At 40.4% G+C, this 23,499-nt stretch overlaps 1 protein-coding gene across 6 annotated transcripts in view; it reads right to left on the reverse strand.

Moving 5' to 3' along the window:
• The window catches only part of UNC5D (unc-5 netrin receptor D), a 324,448-nt gene that overhangs the window by 130,736 nt on the left and 170,213 nt on the right, over positions 1 to 23,499 (reverse strand). For all 6 annotated transcript variants that reach the window (XM_075123365.1, XM_048829132.2, XM_048829131.2 and 3 more), the window contains exons 3-4: positions 17,321 to 17,464; positions 9,741 to 9,844 (exon numbers count right to left, since the gene is read on the reverse strand). In XM_075123365.1, the coding sequence (XP_074979466.1) occupies positions 9,741 to 9,844; positions 17,321 to 17,464 (248 nt within the window). The remainder of the gene's footprint in view (positions 1 to 9,740; positions 9,845 to 17,320; positions 17,465 to 23,499) is intronic.

Consider the following 23,499-nt stretch of genomic DNA (forward strand, 5'->3'; position numbering starts at 1 on the left):
CTCTGGAAAACTAAGTTATCGGTCCTGCGGCTCAAGGGAGAGACCCGAGCCTCATTTCCCTCTCACAGCACATCAGGGTAAATCAGGAGTAGCTCCGCTGACATCAGTGGGGTTTAACAGTATAAGTGAGAGGAGAATCAGGACCACAGAGTTAATTGAGCCCAACCTGGCAGCCTAATAGCACCACCATTAGAGTGTTGGGTTTACTCCCACAGTGTACAACAATTGCAGTAATGCAGGGACTCCAACCTAAATGAGGCCCCTATTGCTCACAATTCCTAAGCACATCTATGGGGAGAATCTATTGTGGGGATTGGGAGCCAGAACTGAGTTTTCCAATTCAGAATCAACAGTGAAAGGAATGGCTCTAGTCCCGCCATGCTCGTGCCAGCAGAGACTCTGTTATGTTTAAATCAACATTTGCCACCGCAAAGGATTATCAGATGTTCAGACTGACACATAAAAAAATAATAATCCACCATTCAACTCTCATAAAAACTGCATCGATTTGGGTTGGGTGCTGATGCCCGCAGCACAGCTGCTCACCAGCTCCATTTTACTTGCTGTGCCAGTACATGAGAAGAGGATTTATTTTATTTTGTTTTAATTCTCCTAATGCAGTGGCAATGCACCAAGAATGCCCACAGAAATCCAGCTACCTCCCAAAGGGGAGGGGCACAGAGTTTACCTCACCTTACGCAAATAATGGGGACACAGCCATATGCCCAACTGGGAAGATGGAATGTGTGCCGAATGCTGAACGTGCTGGAAGTTGAGGAAATGTAATTCCTGGAAGCACATGTAAAGCCCTTTCCAAAGACAGTACATTCTAGGAACAGAGCTAAGTTGCTCCTGGACAGATGGTGCGTGGGCTTTTCTTGTCACATCTATAGGCAGAGGCATATGGTGATGGTAAACACCCATCTCTTCTGCTGAAGAATTTAAAATGTCTTTATATTCTCCTGGGGCCATCTAACCTATCTAAAATGAGAAGGCAATGGGATAATACACAAGTTATTCAGTTTTCTTACCACCTGTTGCTGCATGAGGTTTTTAGTACTATTAATAACAGGCACATTCCATTGCATCTCATATGCAAAGGACTACTTTCATTCCATGTAGTTCGCAATTGAGTTCTTGGGAAGAAATCACATATTTAAAGAGATGCTCCTTTATATAATTTTTATTTAAGTCCTACCTGACACTGGCAACTGAAATTTGCTGCTAAATGAATCAGGACAGGGTAGTATAGTGCATTTTGAAGCAACATTAAAATCAATGCTGCCTCAGCAGGATTTGGAGCTCTTGATTCATCCCTGTGCAACGTTAAAGCTGAATTATAGTACTGCAGTTTCTTATTTGCAGGCTTACCTGATTATTTGCTTTTACTAATGTGTAATTCAGCTTAAAGACTATTTACTAAAACTAAACTGTGTGAACACACAGAGCATTGACAATGCTACATTAGCTTCTTTTATTTGTAAATTAATTCGATACAAGCAAAACACATATTCCAAATCTTTTGAACTATGTTCTCCCAGCTCCTCCTCTTGGATATTAACGTTTGAAGTATACTTAATCTGGGACCTTTCTCCAACAGCCTTACACGCTGCACTCCTGTTTATCCATGGAAGAGGTGTTGCATGACCAGCAAAAATACATGCTTCCCCCAAACAATTTCAAAGCTGGTCTGGGAGAATTCTCTCTAAAGATGAAAGGCAGTTTAGTCATGATACCCACATGTTCTTTGGCCTTTTCATAACCCCATAATACTTGGCATCTCTGCTAAAGCTGCCAATCAGTGCTACTTAGTAATGTGACCATAAGAACATAAGGAAATGCACAGAGGAAATAAGAACATTAGGAAATGCACAGAGATCCACTAACTAATTGTTCACATAGGCAAACAAATAGCTAGCATTAATTATAATCACTTGGTTGCAAGCAGCATGGGGCAGGGAGAAGGATCATGAAAGGGAGAGAACGTCTCCCCATCTCCCAAAGCATCACATGCATCTGTCCTGATTTTTCCTACAGAAGCATGACAACTGCTGTCATGGAGAAACCCTGCTTTCCATTTCCTTTGGGGAAGGCAACCACACATAAGTGGTGGTTTGGGTCATTTCTGGCAAGAATGCTTACTTTTAACTCCTCCACACTTAGCTGTAACCTTTACATTGCAGAAGAAATAATTCTAGAGATGAAGATTTATATTGCTGGCAACGGACATGCTCAAATGATTAACTGAACTGGATTTAAATTTCATTCCAGTTGTAAAGCGTTTGCTTTCTATTCAAGAGTGTTGCATGATCAGAGGTTTGATTATATCAGTCAGTCACAGAAATAAAGAGATCAATAGATTATCTGGGAACTAGCTCAACCACACGACATGCTGGCTCATCAGAAAAATAATAGTCCTGAATTTTCACCTCCTGGAATAGAATAATCAGAATCTTTTATAGGGGATTTGGCCAAATACTGGCATGATGATAGGAAATGGGAGTGAAATCTCTTTTCTACATTGTTTTCTATTTGGGTTCAGATCCATAAAGTTTCCTTGAAAAAAAAGAAGTGATGTCTGTACCAAGAATATATAATACCATTAGAAAAATGATGATACATGCAACTGTGGAACTTCTAATGACATAAACAGCCTAAGTCTGTCATAGATTATAAAGCTAAAAGGGACCGTGTGATTAACTAGTCTGACCTGCTGCATAAACCAGGCCACAGAACTTCCCTGGATTCATTCCTGTTTGAACTAGAGCATCTTTTTTTAGAAAAAGACATCCAGTCTTGATTAAAATTGCCAATAATGGAGACTTTACCACAACCCTCGGTAAGTTGTTCCAATGGTTAATTACCCTCACTTTTACATGTGTGCCTTATTTTCAGTTTGAATTTGTCCAGATTCAACTTTAATCCAGTGGATCGTATTATACCTTTGTCTGCTAGGTTGAAGAGTCCTCCATTCTCAAATATCTGTTTCCATATAGGTATTTATGGACCTGGACCAAGTCACCCCTTCACATTCTCTTTGATAAGTCGAGCTAAATAAATTGAGCTCCTTGAGTCTCTCTCAGTGAGGCAGGTTTAACAATGGTTTAATCAGTCTCATGGCTCTTCTCTGAATCCTCTCCAACTTTTCCACAACCTTCTTAAATTGTGGACACTGGAACTGGGCACAGCACTCCAGTAACAGTCATCCTAGTGCCAAATACATAAGCAAAATAACCTTCCTCATCCTACTCAATATTCAGTGTTTGTACATCCAAGGATGGCACTTTTGGCCACAGTATCACACAGGAAACTCATGTCCAGCTGATTAATCATGACCCCCAATTATTTTTCAGAGAGTCACTGCTTCCCTGTGCATGCTTACTAATTTGTCCAAACTTCACCTTGTTACATAGGGCCTAATCAAAAAACCTGGAAAATTACAAAATTGCTATGAAACACACTTCGTTTAAACTTACAAACCAACTTTGCTTAGTTGGGACAGATTTGTTGTGGCTACCTGCTTTCTGAATACCTTAGTAGCCCATTGACTACTTATAGTTACTTTGTGGCAACAGGAATTTTGAAAAAAATACTGGTAAAGATCCTTACTGTCTCTAAAATCCTAGTTATTTATCCAATGCTTCCCTTTCTTCAGAGTCCATTAGGTTTCTGTAACAATGTTAGACATTCTAATCAAATACTAATTATTGAAAAGGTCACCATTGCCAGACCCCTGATGTAAGGTCCATTCTCCACTAGTCCTCCCTGCTGTAACTACCTCAGATTACAGTAATGTACAGCCTTCTCGTTGCAGTAACATTCTGGAAAGCATCATCCCACTCAAAGCCCCTAAGCCCAAATGAATGAGTTTTCATGCACAATCTGCACGAAAGCTTAAACTGTTTACAAAGGAATTATCAGGTCCTCTGCAGCATGGAATAAAAGGTAACAGGCTCCCCAAGAGGAGCTCAGTCTAACACATAACAGCTTTATAAAACATTCAATAGTAATACAACCACAGCCCTCCCAGTCTAAAATAATCCTACTGACTCCCACATTGCAGATTCCACTTAACAAATTACCCTTCTCGCATTCTTTGACTTCAACACACACATCTTCACGTCACTCCCCTTCCGATCTAGTACTAGTCTCTTCTCTATTCAACTGGTTGGTTCAAGAGTCTTCTCCCCTGCAGCTACCACTATTTGGAATAACTTTGCCATTTCTCTCACATTCATATTAGTTGGGACAGATTAGATTCATATTAGATTAGAAGTGCATACCTTCTTCTCTGCCTTGCCCAAGCCTCTGAATAAATCACCTATCCTGTGTGTTCTTGGGTACAATGTCCTTCTGAAAATCTGCATCCCCCAAATCCTTTGCAGAGTAAGGGAGAGATTTTCAGAAGCACCAATGGAAGCCTCTCTTTTATTGGGAGTTGTGCGCCTTTGAAAATCCCCGCCTTCTCCCTCACATAAACAGCTTTAATAGAGAAGAGGCTCAAAATTAGGCTTCTGTTAATGGGTAACTCTGCCTTTATATAGGACTTGGCTATTGATTTATTTATTAATCCCATCTGAAATCCCTTCTATTTATTGAGCTCTGAGTACTACACATTACCAGGGAAAGTGATGCACAATCCCCAACGGGCTGCAGGGATCAATTTATGAGCCTTTTGCCCCATTCTGCAAGGAGCTCTTTGCAGCTTCCAAGCCATATTTAGCTCTTTTAATCATCCCTTATATGTTAAACTCAGCTAAGATGCCAAAAGGAAACTACAAATATTTGAAGGGTGTAAACATGAAGGATGGAAAGGAAATATTTAGGGGTGGCAAAAGGGGATTCAAACTGGCAGTAAGAGGATGAAATTAAGAAAGGGGAAAATTAGAGTGAACCTTGATGATGGGTGCAGAAAGGACTTTCTGACAGGGAGAATGCACTTGATCAGGAAATAATCACAAACCCATCTTCCTCCCTCAAATCCCTTCTGAAAACTCTTCCTGTGCTATGTTGCCTACAAAATACTCGGAACTGTATGGCATGTAAAGCAGCAGGCACAGCACAACAGCTGCCTAACCATCTTTGTGCTTTTCCTGTTCTATCCACCTATTGTCTTCTGTCCACACTTGGAATGTAAGCTCTTTGGGGGAAGGGACCATCTCTTTTTTGGGTGTCTTTATAGCATCTTAACATTGTGTGGTCCTGGTCTACAACCGGAGACCCTCCGGCATCCCTCCAAAATAAATAAATAATAGCCTCCCAAGGGAAGCAGTGGATGCACCAGACCTTGGAAAATGTTCAGTCCAACTTCAGAAACCATATTTCGGAGAACAGTCCTGCATTGACTGGGAGATAAAAATCACAGGAATTGGAGTCAAGGTTGACTGAATAGGAGCGATTGAAATTGGATCTAATAGGTATTTTCCCCTCTCTGAATCCAACGCTCAGTGCTGAAACAGGAAACTGTCACCAAAACATGGTGCAAACCATATAAATGTACTGAACCTCTGACACCATTCAGGAAGATTTGGCTGCTTCTTAAAAGCTTCCCATCCAAGTGCTGAACAGCCCTAACCCTTCTTAATGCATGAGAATTAATAAATAATAATAATTGTTTGTATTTCTGTAGTGCCCAGAAGCCCCAATTGTGGACCAGGACCCAAAAAAAGAGACAGTCTCTACCCCAAAGAACTAATGAGTTTACAGCCACAAGGGCTATTGCCACAGACCATGATCTGTTGCTGGTTTGAATTTGGTACCCAGTTTCCAAAGGCACTGAATTATTTTAAATAGGCTGTTTACCTACATGTGACTAGAATTAGCCTTACACAATGAGCCTTTATATGAAGTTTTATTGTCCAAAGCAAATATGACCTGTTAAGATTTACAGGCTTTATTAACAGCAATAACCATTTTACAATCAACATCAGTAAATCAAGGTTTATTGAGAGCTGTACAATTTTAATGTGTGGAAAACCATTAAACTGTCAGCTTTTCATCTGATATAATTCCTAACTTTGTATGAAAGAGATTTTCCATTTAATTGGGGAGTATAAAGCAGCACAGTTTGGAATAATGAATTGTTCTGAAAACAACAAATAGGTTTTGTCTAACTAATGATGAGTAACAAATGGTGAAATGGTTATCTTTAGTTAGTACCATTCCCATAAGCTTAAGGTAAATAAAAAGTATAAACCCAGGCAAATTAGTCATGTAATAGTCAATATTCCGCATGGACTGGCTCTGAACTTATAGTGATATTGCCAACTCTTGCCATTTTATTGAGACTCTCACTATATTTAGTGTTTTCTTAAAGCCTCAGTGTCCGAAATCATGAGATAACTTGAGAATCTTAGCTTGTATTAGGGAAAAAAATGTAAATTCCTAACTCTTCGTGGTTATGGAGAAAAACTTCAAAATGTGACTCAAAGCCTCAAAAACAGGAAGGCAAATAAAAAGAACCCAAATTCTATTTCTTTTAAATCTCCTGATTTTTAAGTCAATCTCGTGGATTTTTGGAGCCTAATTTGTGAGTTTTGAACACCTGGGGTCATCTGAACACCAAAGTCATTCAGTTACTCCTGCCTCCACTCTGAACTGCCCCAACAACCTTCCCTGATTTTACATTTTAAGATTTGGATTTAATACTGGGATAGCTAAGCAGTGGAACAAGTTACCTAAGGCAATTTTGAAACTCCAGTCATTTAAGGTTTTTAAGACTGGGCTGGACAAACCCCAGTCAGGGATGGTCTAGGTATACTTAGTACTGCCTCAGCACAGTGGGATGGACTAACCATCTCAAAGTCCCTTCAGCCCTACATCTCTATGATTTAAGGCTTCAACTTGTCAATTTCTATTAAAGGATGGGGGGGGGGAGAGGGAAAGAATGCCTATAACAAAAACTCTGAGTGCCATAATAAAAAATAAAAACATACAACACTGATAAAGACCAGCAGCATTAAACTCTAATATACAAATAAATGACCTGAACAACTGGAATGACAGGATTAAACCCTTCTGCTAAGATTCACCCCAGCACTCCCAGATCGCCCCAAAGCAGATATACTGTCTTCTCTCCAGTCTACACTGCTGGCGGGGACAATAACATCTAAAGCCTTGTCCCAGTCTAAGACTCATATGATGTACATCCTCAAAAGGCAAGGTTTTTTTTTTAAATATGCTAATCCAAGCCTTTAAGTGCTACTATAGAAATTTACTATTCTGAGCAATCATTTTATTCAGGGGGGAATTCAATATTGGTAACAGAAGCATTGTTATGAAGTTGAACAGTCAGAAAAGAACATGCTAGTGTGTCTAATCTTTAACGCTTTAACAATAAAGATGGCACAGTGTGAAAATCCATTGGAATTACATCAGGGACATCTTTGGCCCAGTTTGTTTTAAAAGGCAGCAATTGCATAGAAATGAATCACCAATTACTGACCATTATCACACTTTCCAGGGTTGGATATCTATTTTCAAATGGAAAAGTGTTGATAATTCTCAAATCCTCAATAAAATTCAACACATGTTGGCTCTGAATCACCATTGTTTCTTATCCCCTTTCTTTCAAATTACTGAACTCCAACAGTGAAAATGGTCTTTGACTGTTTAGCTCTCTGCAACGGGAAATAGCCAAACCGATATAATTGTTCAGTCCAGCATACCATACTTGCTGGGTTGGAAAGCATTTATTTACCTGGTGGGTTAAAATTTGTTTCTTTTGTTTCCAAACAAAATGCCTGAAATTTCCATAATTTTTCACGTATAAACTTTTTGCTCACTCTGGAGCCGATGTATATGGAGAATAAATGGCAAAAAACAAGTCTCTCAAGGATGTGATATAGTAAACTGAGTAGTGGGTGAAATTAGATACCATTGAGGTGGATGTAGTAGTAGAAATTCTCTTGATAGAGAAATGAGAGCTCTGTATGTAGATACACATTCCCCTCCTCCTTACCCTTATTTCTAAGCCAGCCTGCAATATCTTTTCATTTGTATCCCGATTTGCCTAATTTCTTAACTCTTCCTGGGTTTTTGACAGCATCTGTCCAGCCTGCTTTCCATCTAACTTAGAGACTGTGTGTTTTCTTTCTTTGCAGTTTATTTTCCCTGCTTCTTTTGTCCTGCCAGTTAGTAGATACCATAGTGATTTGAACCGAGATGAGAGACAAACAACTTCTAGTTGATACCAATTTCTCTGTTTATCAAAAGGATGCTAAATAGCAGCATCACAGATGCAGCTCTGGCATTTGTGAGAGTAAATACAGCACAGTACAGCATGGGCAGGCCCCCAGACTCTTAGCTCTGAGCCCAAAGGTGGATTAGCTAGCTAGCTAACATTATAATTCCCACAGGAGTTACATAGCCGCGTTTACTGATGTATCATACACGGAGTTGTGAGACCACTGTCTATCCCTGCCGAGCATCCTGCTATTCAGAAAGGGAGGTTCCATCTATAATACAACAGCACTCCAAATAGCTACGCCAAGCATTTCACTAGGCATCATTTAGTTAGCCCACTGCTTTACATGGGCTATTAGACAAGCCTTCCTCTGTACCAGAAGCAGAGAAAGTAACATCAACAGGGCCAAAATCATCATTAGTTCGAGTCCACTAACCTCAATGGAGCAATACCAGAGTTTATATGTAGAGCATCTACTGTGTCCCAGGCATTTTGAAGACAGGAATGAAGACAAGTGCTTCACCCTAATGGACGATGCACACACGCAAGAGGAGCAGCATAAAAGCAGTGAGATTGAACAGTGCTATTCCATGTGAATCTTGTTAGTCACCTTTTCCCCCCTATATCAGGCACAAATTTTGGCCCCTCGCATATTTTAAAATAAAACAGACTGAGATTAAGAGAAGGGGGGTATTCACATGAGGTGCTATTTGACCCCCACACTGCGTGTGCTACTACAAACTGCTCTCTTGGAGGTGGGTGGTTAAGTGATGGGGAGGGAAGAGAAATGTTCAGATAAGCACTTGTTTTTGTTAAGTAATTACAGTTTTCACCTGAAAAAAAAGCCAACAACCTAGAAGCCTCAAAAATCACCTGCCACTTCCTTCTGAAGGTGGAATCATTAAATAACATCAAGACAAAGGCTTTAAAAACAAAATTCTTCAGAATGGGTAAAAAAAAAAAAAAAAAAAGGGTAAAACGATCAGAAGTACCAAACAGAGCATTTTACCTAGCTGCACTACTGGACATAGCTGAGTGTCCAGCCAGGTCAGTGTTTGCGCCGTGCTTTGAACGCGGAGGATGCTAGAAGTGCTAAGTATTGTCATTATTATATTCCATCCATTCTTTATGCTCACGTTTCACCATTTCAAAGCAGAGGCTACCATCTGTTTCTCTGCATTTGACAGGTCAGAGCAGACTGATGCCTCAATGTCATGCAGTCTCACATATTTAGTCTCTAAAGCAAATATTTCGATCCAGTCATCCTCGAACTCTCACAGGTGAAAAAGCCAGTTCTACTGATATCGGTGCCTTCGCCTCCCCGTTATTCTACTACTTAGGCACAACTTCATTGACAATAAAAAGTAGAATTAGAACTGGCTTTAACAACAACATTTTAAGAGACCCTAGAGTAGAATATTGTAATGGCACTGGACTTTTACAAACACCCGGAACGGGCTTTAGTTGATAACGCCCCACTTCCCCTCCAAATATATCCAGTCCAAAAGAGACTAGCTAATAACAGTGATGTTAAAACCAGCGTCTCCTCTCTCACCTCAGCTGCAGGTACTCCCTCTGGTGGCCGACAGTGCAGAACAATCATCCCTTCAATAGGAACTTCCTTTCCTTGTGGGTCTTGCTCAAAGTTTTTCCGTAAATCTGAAAAGAGGTAAATGCAGTTGTTATATCACCAATACAGTTTATTTGAACTAATGTCAAGCTCAACTGCTGGGATGTGAGGTTTTCTAAAAGCCATTCTTCATGCTGTTTTATTTTATATATGTTGTGAAAGATACTAACAATAAGGCTTAGTAATTTTCTACCACTATGTTTGTTCAAAGCACTTGACAAACAATGACTAGTATCCTCTCTGGAAGGTGGGTGTATAAATATTTTTATTCCTATTTTACACATGGGGAAATAGAGACAAAGTAGTGACTTGTCCAAGGCCACACAAGTGAATCAGGATTAGAAAACCTCTTTTCTCCCACCTTGTATGCATCCCCCCCCCAAGCCAAATCAAGCCATTCTGGCTTTCAAAAGGTGGAGAATAATCTCCAGGAATGCTATGTAGTGACACTGAAACAACTTTAAAAACATCAGTATTCACTGGAAAAAAAAACTAAGTCAAAGGATATTATTTTAAAATAAAACAAATGAAGCTGATCTGTATTTTATGGCAATATGATTCATTAAAACTTAGAATCATAGAATATCAGGATTGGAAGGGACCTCAGGAGGTCATCTAGTCCAACCTCCTGCTCAAAGCAGGAACAATCCCCAACTAAATCATCCCAGCCAGGGCTTTGTCAAGCCTGACCTTAAAACTTCTAAGGAAGAAGATTCCACTACCTCCCTAGGTAACGCATTCCAGTGTTTCACCACCCTCCTAGAAACATACAATATCAGGGTTGGAAGGAACCTCAGGAGGTCATCTAGTCCAACCCCCTGCTCAAAGCAGGGCCGATCCCCAATTTTTCCTAGTGAAAAAGTTTTTCCTAATAATCCAACCTAAACCTCCCCCACTGCAACTTGAGACCATTACTCCTCGTTCTGTCATCTGCTACCACTGAGAACAATCTAGATCCATCCTCTTTGGAACCCCCTTTCAGGTAGTTGAAAGCAGCTATCAAATCCCTCCTCATTCTTCTCTTCCACAGACTAAACAATCCCAGTTCCCTCAGCCTCTCCTCATAAGTCCTGTGTTCCAGTCCCCTAATCATTTTTGTTGCCCTCCGCTGGGCATTTTCCAATTTTTCCGCATCCTTCTTGGAGTGTGGGGCCCAAAACTGGACACAGTACTCCAGATGAGGCCTCACCGATGTTGAATAGAGGGGAACAATCACGTCCCTCGATCTGCTGGCAATGCCCCTACTTATACAGCCCAAAATGCCATTGGCCTTCTTGGCAACAAGGGCACACTGTTGACTCATATCCAGCTCCTCATCCACTGTAACCCCTAGGTCCTTTTCTGCAGGACTGCTGCCGAGCCATTCGGTCCCTAGTTTGTAGCGGTGCGTGGGATTCTTCCGTCCTAAGTGCAGGACTCTGCACTTGTCCTTGTTGAACTTCATCAGATTTCTGTTGGCCCAATCCTCTAATTTGTCTAGGGCCCTCTGTATCCTACCCCTAGCCTCCAGCGTATCTACCTCTCCTCCCAGTTTAGTGTCATCTGCAAACTTGCTGAGGGTGCAATCCACACCATCCTCCAGATCATTAATGAAGATATTGAAAAAAACTGGCCCGAGGACCGACCTTTGGGGTACTCCACTTGATACCGGCTGCCAACTAGACATGGAGCCATTGATCACTACCCGTTGAGCCCAACAATCTAGCCAGCTTTCTATCCATTAACTTCCATCATTAACTATCCTCATGTGTGACTGGATTTGCTAATGCAAAAATATTTACTTAAAAAACATTGTGTCCAAAGGTTCTTTGGAAACTTGGCAATAAATACACAATTAAAAAGGAGGCACAGTACTGTAACTAGCAATTTGAAATCTGTGCAGACACTGCAGCAAGTTACACAATTTCCCCCAGCACGAGACAACATGCCCAAGATAGACACCGTTACCTACTGTCTGGTCAACAATTTAGTGGGTTAGAACTTTAAACAGTATTAATAAAGGGCTGAAGGAAGAATAATGGTACTCTATGGGGACTAGCAGGTTTTTAAAAACTGTTTTAAGCCATTGTGGATTTTGTTTAGATCCGGTTATAGCTATGCTCAAGCATTGGGACTCACCAGGAAAATAGGGGGGCGGGGGAGGATAGGAAAGAAGGTACACAAGTAACCCATCCAGTCCCAAATGCACAAAGAAACACCCACACAACCTCCCTCCAAATGCACAAAGAAACACCCACACAACCTCCCTCCAACAACCAACCAAATATGAATGACAAGGAAAGAAAAGCAACTTGAGTCTTGCTCAGAAGGATTCCACTAAAGTTTAAATTAGGATAGTCATAAGGGATGAAATTCATTCTGTACAGTGGGGCCAGCACAAGGTCTAAGCACCACTTAAGTCCCACTTACATCATATTTTGATTACTTAAATGGTGCTGTACCTCTGCACCGCATTTTTATATCCCTGTATGTGTGTTTTAACAACCATTTTATGCAATACTCCTTTGGTCCTCCTTGGATATTGGGATATAATTCCACAAAGGCAAATCCTGATCTTACTTACTTACTTTGCGAAGAGGAACTGCAAAGCGCCACTGTGCAAAAGGAAGGTCTGCAGGTGGGACGCATGGAGGAATGCACACCACTGGCACAGAGCCCACGTATGTGGGGACTCCGCCGATGGTCATGCTTTAGGTTTGGCTGGGGGAAAAAGGCAGATGTGGCCAGCGGATTCACTGTTGGAAAAATTTCTCCATTCAAGCTGTGTTGTAAGGCTACAGGCTACCCTCTTAGGTTAGAGTTGCGTCCATCACTTCTCCATACCCTTGGCAAAGTTTTCCACCTCTTCCCCAAGGAGATTCCCAGGTGACAGGTAAATCTCTTATTGCACAAATCCTCTAGTCCTTCTTCCCAACCTCTCCCATGCTAGCACTGCAGAGGATACTTGATTAGACTGGAGCAGCCTCCCCAAGTGGTTCCACCACTGATGTTCAGCCTTGGGAAAGAATCCCCTTACCCATGGAGATCCCTGTGCCAGAGTCTGGATTTGCCCGGTAATAGATGACAGTCCTTTGCAGCCATGCAAGCACGTGAGAGACTGAACGGAAGGAAGGTTATTTACAGCATGTACTCCAAGTGAGGATGCTTGTTAGACAAAGTCGTTTTGTTTAAACAGAGTGCCTCAAATTCCACAATGTGGATTTATTGATTTAATTTTCTCCAGTGCTTACAACTGCAAGAAATATGTCCCCCTTAAGCAGCAGAGGCCCTGAATCAGTTACACTTTTATACATTTTATAAATACATTAAGATTTATTTTTAGCAAGTCAGCCACTCACTGGAAAAAGATGCAAATATCACATTTACGATTCCCTTTTAATGTTGTTTTTTCCCCATGTAGGACACTGTAAAAAGAATATTGGTTACCTATTTAGAAAGTTATCCATTAATACTTAGAATACAACTGTGTCCATTACAATACAACTGTGTCCACAAGGGCTTTTATCAGTAGAATAATGGGAGCAAGATCCATCTTTTTGTTTTCTCTGTCTTCCAAGTTGCTCTACAAAAATAGCTACCTGCTATTTCAGAGAACTATAAATTGCAATATTGCTTTAAACTTACGATTCAGAATCACAGGTTCTGAGTGAAAGAGAAGGCCACATGAACTGGTGTAACAAGTACTGTGAGCCAGGTCTGAAATGAAATACTAGTGCTCTCTGCACTATCACAAATATAAGATCTGCACGTTCTCATCTGTGGTCCCCTAGGGGATATTCCCTGAGTCAAAAATCCATGCTCTAAATTAAGCAACTGAGTTGTTCATCAGAGACAGCCTGAGACAGGTCCATGACAAAGTGAGCTCCTGAAAACACATGGGGAGATAGTACAGAATCCTATTCAGAGACCATTCATTTTGCTTGTCTGAACTATGCTCAAGGTCCCACCATCTTTGATGCTCTAATTTCTGGAAGTGTTTCTGTACTGTCCATCCCACCCCCACAAAAACACTAGTGCAAGAAAAGACATCAAACGGAATGGTAAATGAAGCAATACCATTCTCAGGTGCACATCTCTACTGTGGTCAGTATATTACAGCAAACAGAAATGGGGAAGAACATGGTCTGCAATGCTTGCCAAATTTGTAAAATATCTGATATTACTTATGAGAGGTAGGCATGCATTATGCAGATGATCAGATACCACAGTGATTGGCATAATATATATATAAAACCAGACAGCTAAACCAATCCACCTGCTTCAGTTCATTCCTTGTTCTTTTTTCCACTCTGCCACGTTAGGGGGAGAGAAAAAAATTCATAGCACAGAGAAAAGTCAATAAAAATTCAATTCAGAATAATAGACTTTTGTAGCTCAGCAATAAGGGGGAATTATCAGCTCATTCAATGTTATGACAGTTAATGCACTGAAATAAAAATTGAATTTACACATTCAAACTAAATCAGTCAATGAAAAATCAGTCACTTATAAAAATCGGGGGTTGGTATGTTGTCCTATTAGTTTGTCCAGATGTTTTATTTAAATTGGTCCTGCCAAAGAAGCATAATTGTAGAAGCAAACTCCAAAACAATCTTCATCTGGGCCAAAAGGGAATACACACATTTCAATGTGTTTGTAGTCATTTGAGTTTATGATGCTTACTTAATTCTGCAGAGCATTTATGGTCCTTGGATCAGAGAAATATTGTACCCATTTTACAGCTGGGTAAGCTGAACGCACAGAAAGGAGAACTAGTCTGTCTGAAGTCACCCAGTGAGTCAAAGACTGAGCTGGGAACAGAATCCAGAAGTTCTCACTCCCAGTCCCCTACAAGAATCCTAACATAATAAGTGCAAACCAAAGCTGCACAATTGTTTCCTTCTTTTACACACCTTTTTACTTACTTATTAATTAACAATGTAGGATATTTGCCTAATAACCAGAATTAGTGATTTAAAAGTAAAAGATAAACTGGGACCACAAGTATATTCCTGAATCCTCCACTAAGACCAATTCTGCAAAAACACAGCTCAGACCTTTCCACAAGGAAAATGCACCAGATGTAACTGTAAAGTGAAAACCAGATGAAGCTTTGAGTACCTCCAGTCATATAAAATTCTGTATTATAACACTCATATTCGGGTACTGTCCTTTTGGCCATTGGATTTTAATGTTCCTCCTTGCCAGAATGCCGTTTATTGTGTTTCCTACTTTCTCCTGCATCAAGATAATGATCTGTTGATTGTGAGTGATAACACTGCAGTGTAGCAATTCTGATATGAGGAGAAGAGACAGAAATAGCTTCCCACACTGAGGGAAACTACTGCCTGTTCTCCCCAGTATTTTACAAATACTGGCATCATGCAAGCTGCCTGGTAGCTATGTTTCTTCTATACCGTTTGGGCAGTTAGGACAATTCATCTCTAATCTACGGTACAGTGGCTGCCATTAAAAGAAATTAACATTTGTCAGCCCAGATGAGCTGTATCTGCAAAACCACAGCCTTCGCTATACTTATTACAAGAAGGAATGGCAATGTATGTGCTAACTTGGCAAATAGTGAATTTTCAGTTGTGACAACTATAACTATACTGACTTTAGTGAAGTAACACTAGGGATGAATCTGGGATGAATTTAACCTTCAATGCAACATCATTAGCCTGAAAAGAAATATATTCTAAATTACTTTGCTTCTCTGCACATTGGAGTGCCTTTCAAGCCCACCTTCGGGCAAGAAACTGACATATATGGCATGTTTTAGACATAGTTTAAACAGCAGAGCATAAACTATATAGGCTATTACAGCAGGTCAGAAAACAGTTAAAGTTTTTAATGAAAAATACTGGAAGTACAGTAGAACTTCAGAGTTGCAAACACCTCATTATGGTTGTTCTTTCAAAAGTTTACAACTGAACACTGACTTAATACAGCTTTGAAATTTTACTGTGCAAAAGAAAAATGCTGCTTTTAACCATCTCAATTTAAATGAAACAAGCGCAGAAACTGTTTCCTAATCTTGTTAAACCTTTTTTTTAAACTTTCAATTTATTTTTTAGTAGTTTATGTTTAACACAGTACTGTACTGTATTTGTGTTGTTGGTTTTTTTCGGTCTGCTGCTGCTGCCTGATTGTGTACGTCCAGTTCCAAATCAGGTGTGTGGTTGACTGGTCAGTTTGTAACTCTGGTATTCGTAACTCTGAGGTTCTACTCTATTTAAAATTTTGACAAGCAGAGCAAAAAATTTTTGACCAGATCTAATATGATATGCACATCTAGAACACAGAATTCAGCTAGCCTTGGCAAGTTAGCCAGATTCATAACCATGGTATTAATTTACAGTATAGCTGCTCAAGATGATTACTGTTGGTTACATTAAAATACAAGTTTTGATCCTCTTCACAATGTCCTCCAATTTGGGAAGCATATGTAGTGCTTGTCACTATCCTTTAAGTACAGTAGATGGCATGACCTTAGGAGCAACAACTCCTGGTTTTCCAAGCCAATGGCAAAATGTGAAAAGAGCAAAATAAGAAACAACTTCCCCTTGCCACATGAAGAAAGAGGAAGTTATTCCTAAATCTCTATAGAACTAGTTCAGAGGATCAATCCAAGCCACCTGATAGAGATGTAACTGCAGCTATGTGGTTAGCAGGCAGTTAGTAGACTACTAGCCCAGTTCACAAATGAGATGAATAACCTCTTAGTTAGACGTACCTGACCTTTTCTTCAATGGCTTTTTTAATGTCTTAAAAACAAGGGCTCTTTTTTAAAATGGTAAATTATATGTTTATTCCCATAAAAGAACAATCTCTTCTTTCCAGGGACTCTAAAATGTCTGGCAGGCTGTACCCTAGTCTCAGTTCTAATAGGGATGTTTTTACCCCCTCTCTTTGTAGATTTGTCTTCTCATTTGGATTTGTTTTCTGCTGACTGTGTAACTAAAAAAAAAAATCACCCCATTTTCCTGTTCTCATTCTGCTTCCCCCACATCAGCCCACACAATCAATGATGTGTTTCAATATTCAAAAGCAGATCTGGAATAGCAGAACACAAAAGCCTGTAATGTATTCTTGCATATTTTTCTGAAAAATGTAGCAGACATACATTGTTAAATGCTTCTGCAGATGTCTTTAGACCTTTGCCATCAGCACAGAGCAATAGGGCACATTCCAGTAGGTTTTCAATTTGCATTAACATTTATTTTTGCATTGCATTGTTATGACACCTTTGTGCATGCAATCCAAGCAGAATCTCTAAGAGAAACAGACTTGCTGAGTGCACTTCAAAGAAAATCATCAACCAACATGAAAATAAGAAAGGAGCTCCGAGAAGGCAGCATCAGAACAAATATGGTATGTTTTCTCTGACGCTCCTGTAGTATTTCACAGGGAGCCCTAAGAATGACAACAATACTATCCTAGTGCCCAGTTACCTTTAACCCTAGCATAACAGCCTGTTTCAATTCTTTGAAAAAGCTTGAATAGCACACACTTATTCCACTTACAGGCTATGCGGACTGATGCCTTCCTGCTTTTTGAGGTCCCTAAATGGCTCCATGCAACACACTGACACCAATAATCTTCTGGCCCATGAAAATCCTCCACTTGCTGCCTTGTCACATTGATGAACACCTCTCGAACCTTCAAGCCTGAATAGGAAAGATATAGGAAATTAGCTGATATAGGACATCTTACTCAGGCATAAAGCTAAGGTTGGCGAAACCTTTTCTCTTTAATTAACTAATTCCATTTTTAATCAAGGCAAAGCTTTAATTACTTTGACAATAACATATTACTGCTAATTAAATCTGAACAGCTGAGTAGGTCAGAATGCACAAGTCAAAAGAATTATCCACTGAGTTTGGGCTTTGAAACAGTGTAATATTTGCCTTAGAAACCTTTTCTTTTGTGCCTTTGCTTTCCAAATGTTTTTATTTACTGATTTGATTTGTTTATAAATTACAATAAAAGTGCATCCCCATCCAGCCTCTTGACAACCTGTTGAAAATACACTGACAGACCAGTCAATTAACGCTGATCAAATTAAACACCCGGAGACAACGTAAGTGTGACAAGAACTGATTGACGGCCGTTACAACCCACCCCACACTCATGAGGAAGGGAGAAAATGTGAGCCTTGCTCCGTGCACCAGGGTGTCTAAGTCTGGCTGCTGCAGTCCTTGGGAGAAGTGAGTTCCCAAGGTCTGAGTTCCTGATGGAGAATGCCCTGCCAGCCGGCCTGTCTCTCTTGTACTGATGGGTTAAGTAAACCAGCCACCATTTTAAAGCACTGCCTTTCTTTACAGTTATCACGGACAATGGTGTTCATACCATTCAGACAAGCATCTTGTTTGTTTTATTCAAGCTCCTTCCACAGGCCCCTATGCATGGTACAACCACCCTGAGTTCATCTGCAGTCCTACATTTAAGTCCTTCTTAAAGGCCCATTGGTGCTGTGCTAACTATGGTAAATTTAGCTGATGTATCTATTAAAACAAGTCTCAATTTGTTATTCCCCTTTCCCTAACTTATGCCCACTTATCTGTCTGTCCTTAGACAGTTCTTCAGGGATTAGTCATCCCTTCTTGTATCGCCTAGCCCATAATAATTATAACAAACATCCAATACATTGATCATAGTATTCTAGAGTTAGTAGAACATATCTTATTGTGGGAGCAAACAGCATAAATTATTTTAAGGCAAACAGGGATCTGCCATATTGTTATGAGTGCTAATGAAGAGCAAGATGTACCATACACAAGTTGTTATGCGGACCATAAGTTTTCCCCAGATGAAAATTCTAGCACTGGTTCTGTGTTTGGGCATACAATTTTGGGGTGGGGGCGGGGGGGGGGGAGGAGGAATAATCTGTGCTGATAATACATCAGAGAAAAGTTTACAAATATTTCCTCAAAGTTGCACTAGTTCTAGGAGAAGCATGAGTGAACAGGTTCATTTTCAACTTTTATAGTGTTATAGGAGGCTCATTTTCATTACCAGAAAGATGCAAATAACTCAGAAAGAAGTGAGAAAAGAGTGAGACAGTGACCAGGAGAAAGGATTGCCTAATTAAGAATAAAGAGGAAGAGAGCTAAATGTTCTCTCTCCAATTGCTATAGTCTAGCATTCACAATCTGCTCGGCATGGGAGATATTCAGCAGGAGGTACCTTCAACCCAGAGGTGCTTGACTTCAGGCTTGAGGGCATGCATGGGACATAGTGAGACCTGCCATTTCTGACACATGCTGCTGCTACAGCTGTTTTACCTAATCTAAGAAACACTCTACCTGAGAGTGGAGATGGCCTCCTTTGAAGACTCAGAAGGCTTTAACTCTGGTTCTAGCAAAATGGGACTGGGAAGAAGAGGAGGTGGTAGTGGAGAGAGAGTTCATTATGGGGATCCTTCTGAGGGTTTCAGGAGTTCATAGAGTTCCGGGGAACGAACAAGAAATAACACTTTACACTACAAAGTGTGGTCCTGATTCTCCTCCCCTTTACACTAGCAGTGGACTTCTATTCACTTCATTGGAAGGTTCTCTTTTCCTACGCAAGACTGAGGGGAGAGTCAGGGTCCATGCATTCTTCCCCTCCCTAGACTGATTGGCTGTTACTGTTAGCCATATCTTTGACACTCATTGTAGGACAATCTGGGGGAGTGGAGATATAATCCAAACCCAGTTAAAAAGGCATCACAAATAATTTGAAAGATCGCTGGTCATAAAAGTATTAATTTGAAAATGGAGCACATTCATTCCTGCCACTTTTTTTCCCCTCTCTCCCCTCCTGTGCCATCCTGAGATACTTATTTCCCCTTGGCTGGAAATGAATGGAAACTCAATCTCAAAATATTTCATGCCTGTGAAGTTTATAAAGCAGCAAGGAATTTCTAAACCTGAACTCCATAAATTGGCTTCCACTTAATCTCAGGCATCATTAACAGCTGGGTATTTCACTTCTGAAAGGCATTAGGAAGTCAACCTGTTCCTTCAGTAAACAGTAGAGATAAGGCCCACCAGGAATACTAGAGGGGAGGTCAAATCAGCAAAACAAAATTTGTGCTACTTTGCCAGCAGCTGTTAGAGAACATTTTACTTTCTTTCACTTACTCTATTTGCTTTGTCATACTAGTCAGTGGTATGGCCAAACCTGTGACCTTTTATAAAGGTGTCTCATTAGCCTTATCAGTCACTCAAATGCTCATTCTGTAACAAGCAAGCACACACCTTTCTTGTTTGTTTTGTTTAAATATGCACACTGACGTTGCAATTCTGAACAAAGCTTTTTATAAAGAGTTCCTGTATCTTCTGTCATGATGGAAACACAGCAAGGGATTATGAACCAAACACAGCCCAGAGAGCTCTGCAGTGCTATCTGCAGCTTCCCTTCTCTGTAACACAGCACGGTGGCAAAGACACTGCATGCCCCATGATGAAAATGTCCCATCTCAATTCTAACCGCTCAGAGAAATGAAGCCTTGCATGCTCAGCCAGGTATGTAGGTTGATCTCTGGTTTAAAGAGGAGGGCAGCTGCAATAGGCTCCATTGGGGCAGTCCTGAATCAAGGCAAGTTGCCAATGCAGCTCTTAGCTGGACAAAGTGTGGGCACTCATGCCATATCACGTGACTTTCAGATGTATATATCTGCTAATGCAGCACATGATAAAGCCATGCTATAGACTGCAGCGACTTATTATAGTTGAACTCTTCCAGAACTGCTTAAAGTGTTTCATAGCCCTTGTGCTGCTACCAGTTTACAGAGATTCTCCTTCCAACTTGAATAGTAAGGCTCTGGAAATTACTCATTATTACTATAAAATTTTGAGCAATCATCATTCTGGATTCAGCCAATTATGGCTTTAGTTTTGTTAAGATATGTTATCTCCAACCTAGCTTTCCCCTTCTCTGACATGTGATTTAATCCAGCCAGAGATATGAGCCTAAATTTTCCAAAAGTGATTAATGTTTTGAGTGCCTAAGCAGAAATTCTTTAAAAGTCCCTGGTTTTAAGAAGGCAGGCGCTCAGAATTTCCTGAAAAATCAGATCCCTTTACGATGCCACAAGCGAGGCATCCAAAATATTTGGGAAATGCTTAGAAATACTTATTTCTTCATCAGAGCGCAATCCTATTTACAACTATTTTAGAAAAACTTGGGCAAAGTAGTCCTATTTGTGGCAGGAGGAATGCGCTGCAGTTCCTCATCATTGCAGTTCACCCAATAGTACCAAGAAGGTATATCCACTACCTCCTACATCTCAAGAGATACCAGCAAAATTGTTCCTAGGAAATGTCATAGGCAGAGCCCAAAATCAATGTAAACAAAAGCTAGCATATCATAAATAAGACCAGGATTCTACCTGATAACTTGCATAACTTTAATAAGCACTGAAAGTCCAACCCTTTAAATTATTGTGCAAATTATAACCGTCATCTTTTGTTATACAGTACAGCCTTACAGAAAATAAAATTACGATTGTGGTACTGATATGCTAATAAGCTTTCTGTGCTGTTGGATGGTTTAGTTGCAGATAGACTAATGCTGGCAGCAGATGAATAATTGCTCTGTATGTACTAAACATTACGCAGCAGCACAGAACTTCATCATTTGTCAGCTTTATTTGTTTAAATGAGAAAAATGCTGACAGCGGTTATTGCTGTAATCCTTGTATTTATCAGAAAAGAAAACTCTAGTTACTTTTCACAGGTCTGATCCTGTTGGGAACCCCAAAGATGAAGTAGTTTAAAAATAATTTGAGGTGCGTTCTGGAATGTTCAAGCAAAAAAAAATATCATAGAAAGAAGTTATGCCTTAATTTATTTTTTTTATTACAGAAGGACCTAGAGGCCCCAACTACAGCTACATGTCACACTATGAGCTAGTTGTCATTCCCCTGCTTGTGTACACATACTCATCAAGCTAGCGTGAGCATAATTAGCCATGGTAGCACTGTAGCAGCCATTATACTATTTGGGTTTAAATATCAGGAATCAGAACAAGCAATCACATCCATGACCTGTCACATGCTTTCAGACATGCGACATTTTTGCCACGTCCTGAGAAGTGAATGCATTGTGACATCAATTGTTGAAGACTATAGAATGCATCAGAACCTGTGGACCACAAAAGAAGCATTAAAGTAATTTTTCTGTCATTGAGAATCTATATACAGAAATAGAGTTTTACATTTTGTGCATCTCATTAAAATGCAAAGAAACTTTGAGATTAAAAAATGAGGAGTCCTTGTGGCACCTTAGAGGCTAACAAATTTATTTGGGCATAAGCTTTCATGGGCTAAAACCCACTTCATCAGATGCATGAAGTGGAACATACAGTAAGGAGGTATAAATACACAGCATATGAAAAGAGGGGAGTTGCCTTACCAAGTGGGGGTCAGTGCTAATGAGCCAATTCAATTAAGGTGGAAGTGGGCTATTCTCAACAGTTGACAAGAAGGAGTAGAAATCACTTTTGTAGTGCTAATGAGGCCAATGTAAACAAGGTGGACCATTTCAAACAGTTGACAAGAAGGTGTGAGTATCAGCAGAGGGAAATTAGTTTTTGTAGTGACCCATCCACTCCCAGTCTTTATTTAGGCCTGATTTGATGGTGTCCAGTTTGCAAAGTAATTCCAGTTCTGCAGTTTCTCGTTGGAGTCTGTTTTTGAAGTTTTTTTGTTGAAGAATTGCCACTTTTAAGTCTGTTATTGAGTGTCCGGGGAGATTGAAGTGTTCTCCTACTGGTTTTTGAATGTTATAATTCCTGATGTCAGATTTGTGTCCATTTATTCTTTTGCGTAGAGACAGTCCGGTTTGGCTACGCATGTATATGGCAGAGGGGCATTGCTGGCACATAATGGCATATATCACATTGGTAGATGTGCAGGTGAATGAGCCCCTGATGATGTGGCTGATGTGGTTAGGTCCTATGATGGTGTCCCTTGAATAGATATGCGGACAGAGTTGGCACCAGGGTTTGTTGCAGGGTTTGATTCCTGGGTTAGGGTTTCTGTTGTGTGGTGTGTAGTTGCTGGTGAGTATTTGCTTCAGGTTGGGGGGCTGTCTGTAAGCGAAGACTGGCCTGTCTCGCAAGGTCTGTGAGAGTGAGGGATCATCCTTCAAGATAGGTTGTAGATCCTTGATCATGCACTGGAGAGGTTTTAGTTGGGGGCTATAGGTGACGGCTAGTGGCGTTCTGTTACTTTCTTTGTTGGGCCTGCCCTGTAGTAGGTGACTTCTGGGTACCCTTCTGGCTCTGTCAATCTGTTTCTTCACGTCACCAGGTGGGTATTGTAGTTTTAAGAATGCTTGATAGAGATCCTGTAGGTGTTTGTCTCTCTCTGAGGGATTGGAGCAGATGTGGTTATATCTTAGAGCTTGACTGTATACAATGGATCATATGATGTGGTCTGGATGAATGTTGGAGGCATGTAGGTTTCCGGTATAGGGTGGTGTTTATGTGACCATCACTTATTTGCACTGTAGTGTCTAGGAAGTGGAACTCTTGCATGGACTGGTCCAGGCTGAGGTTGATGGTGGGGTGGAAATTGTTGAAATCCTGGTGGAATTCCTCAAGGGCCTCCTTCCCATGGGTCCAGATGATGAAGATGTCATCAATGTAATGTAAGTAGAGTAGGGGCATGAGGGGACAAGAGCTGAGGAAGCGCTGTTCTAACTCAGCCATGAAA

Source organism: Caretta caretta, chromosome 26 (genome assembly GCF_965140235.1).
Source record: "Caretta caretta isolate rCarCar2 chromosome 26, rCarCar1.hap1, whole genome shotgun sequence".
Taxonomy (NCBI): Eukaryota; Metazoa; Chordata; order Testudines; family Cheloniidae; genus Caretta; species Caretta caretta.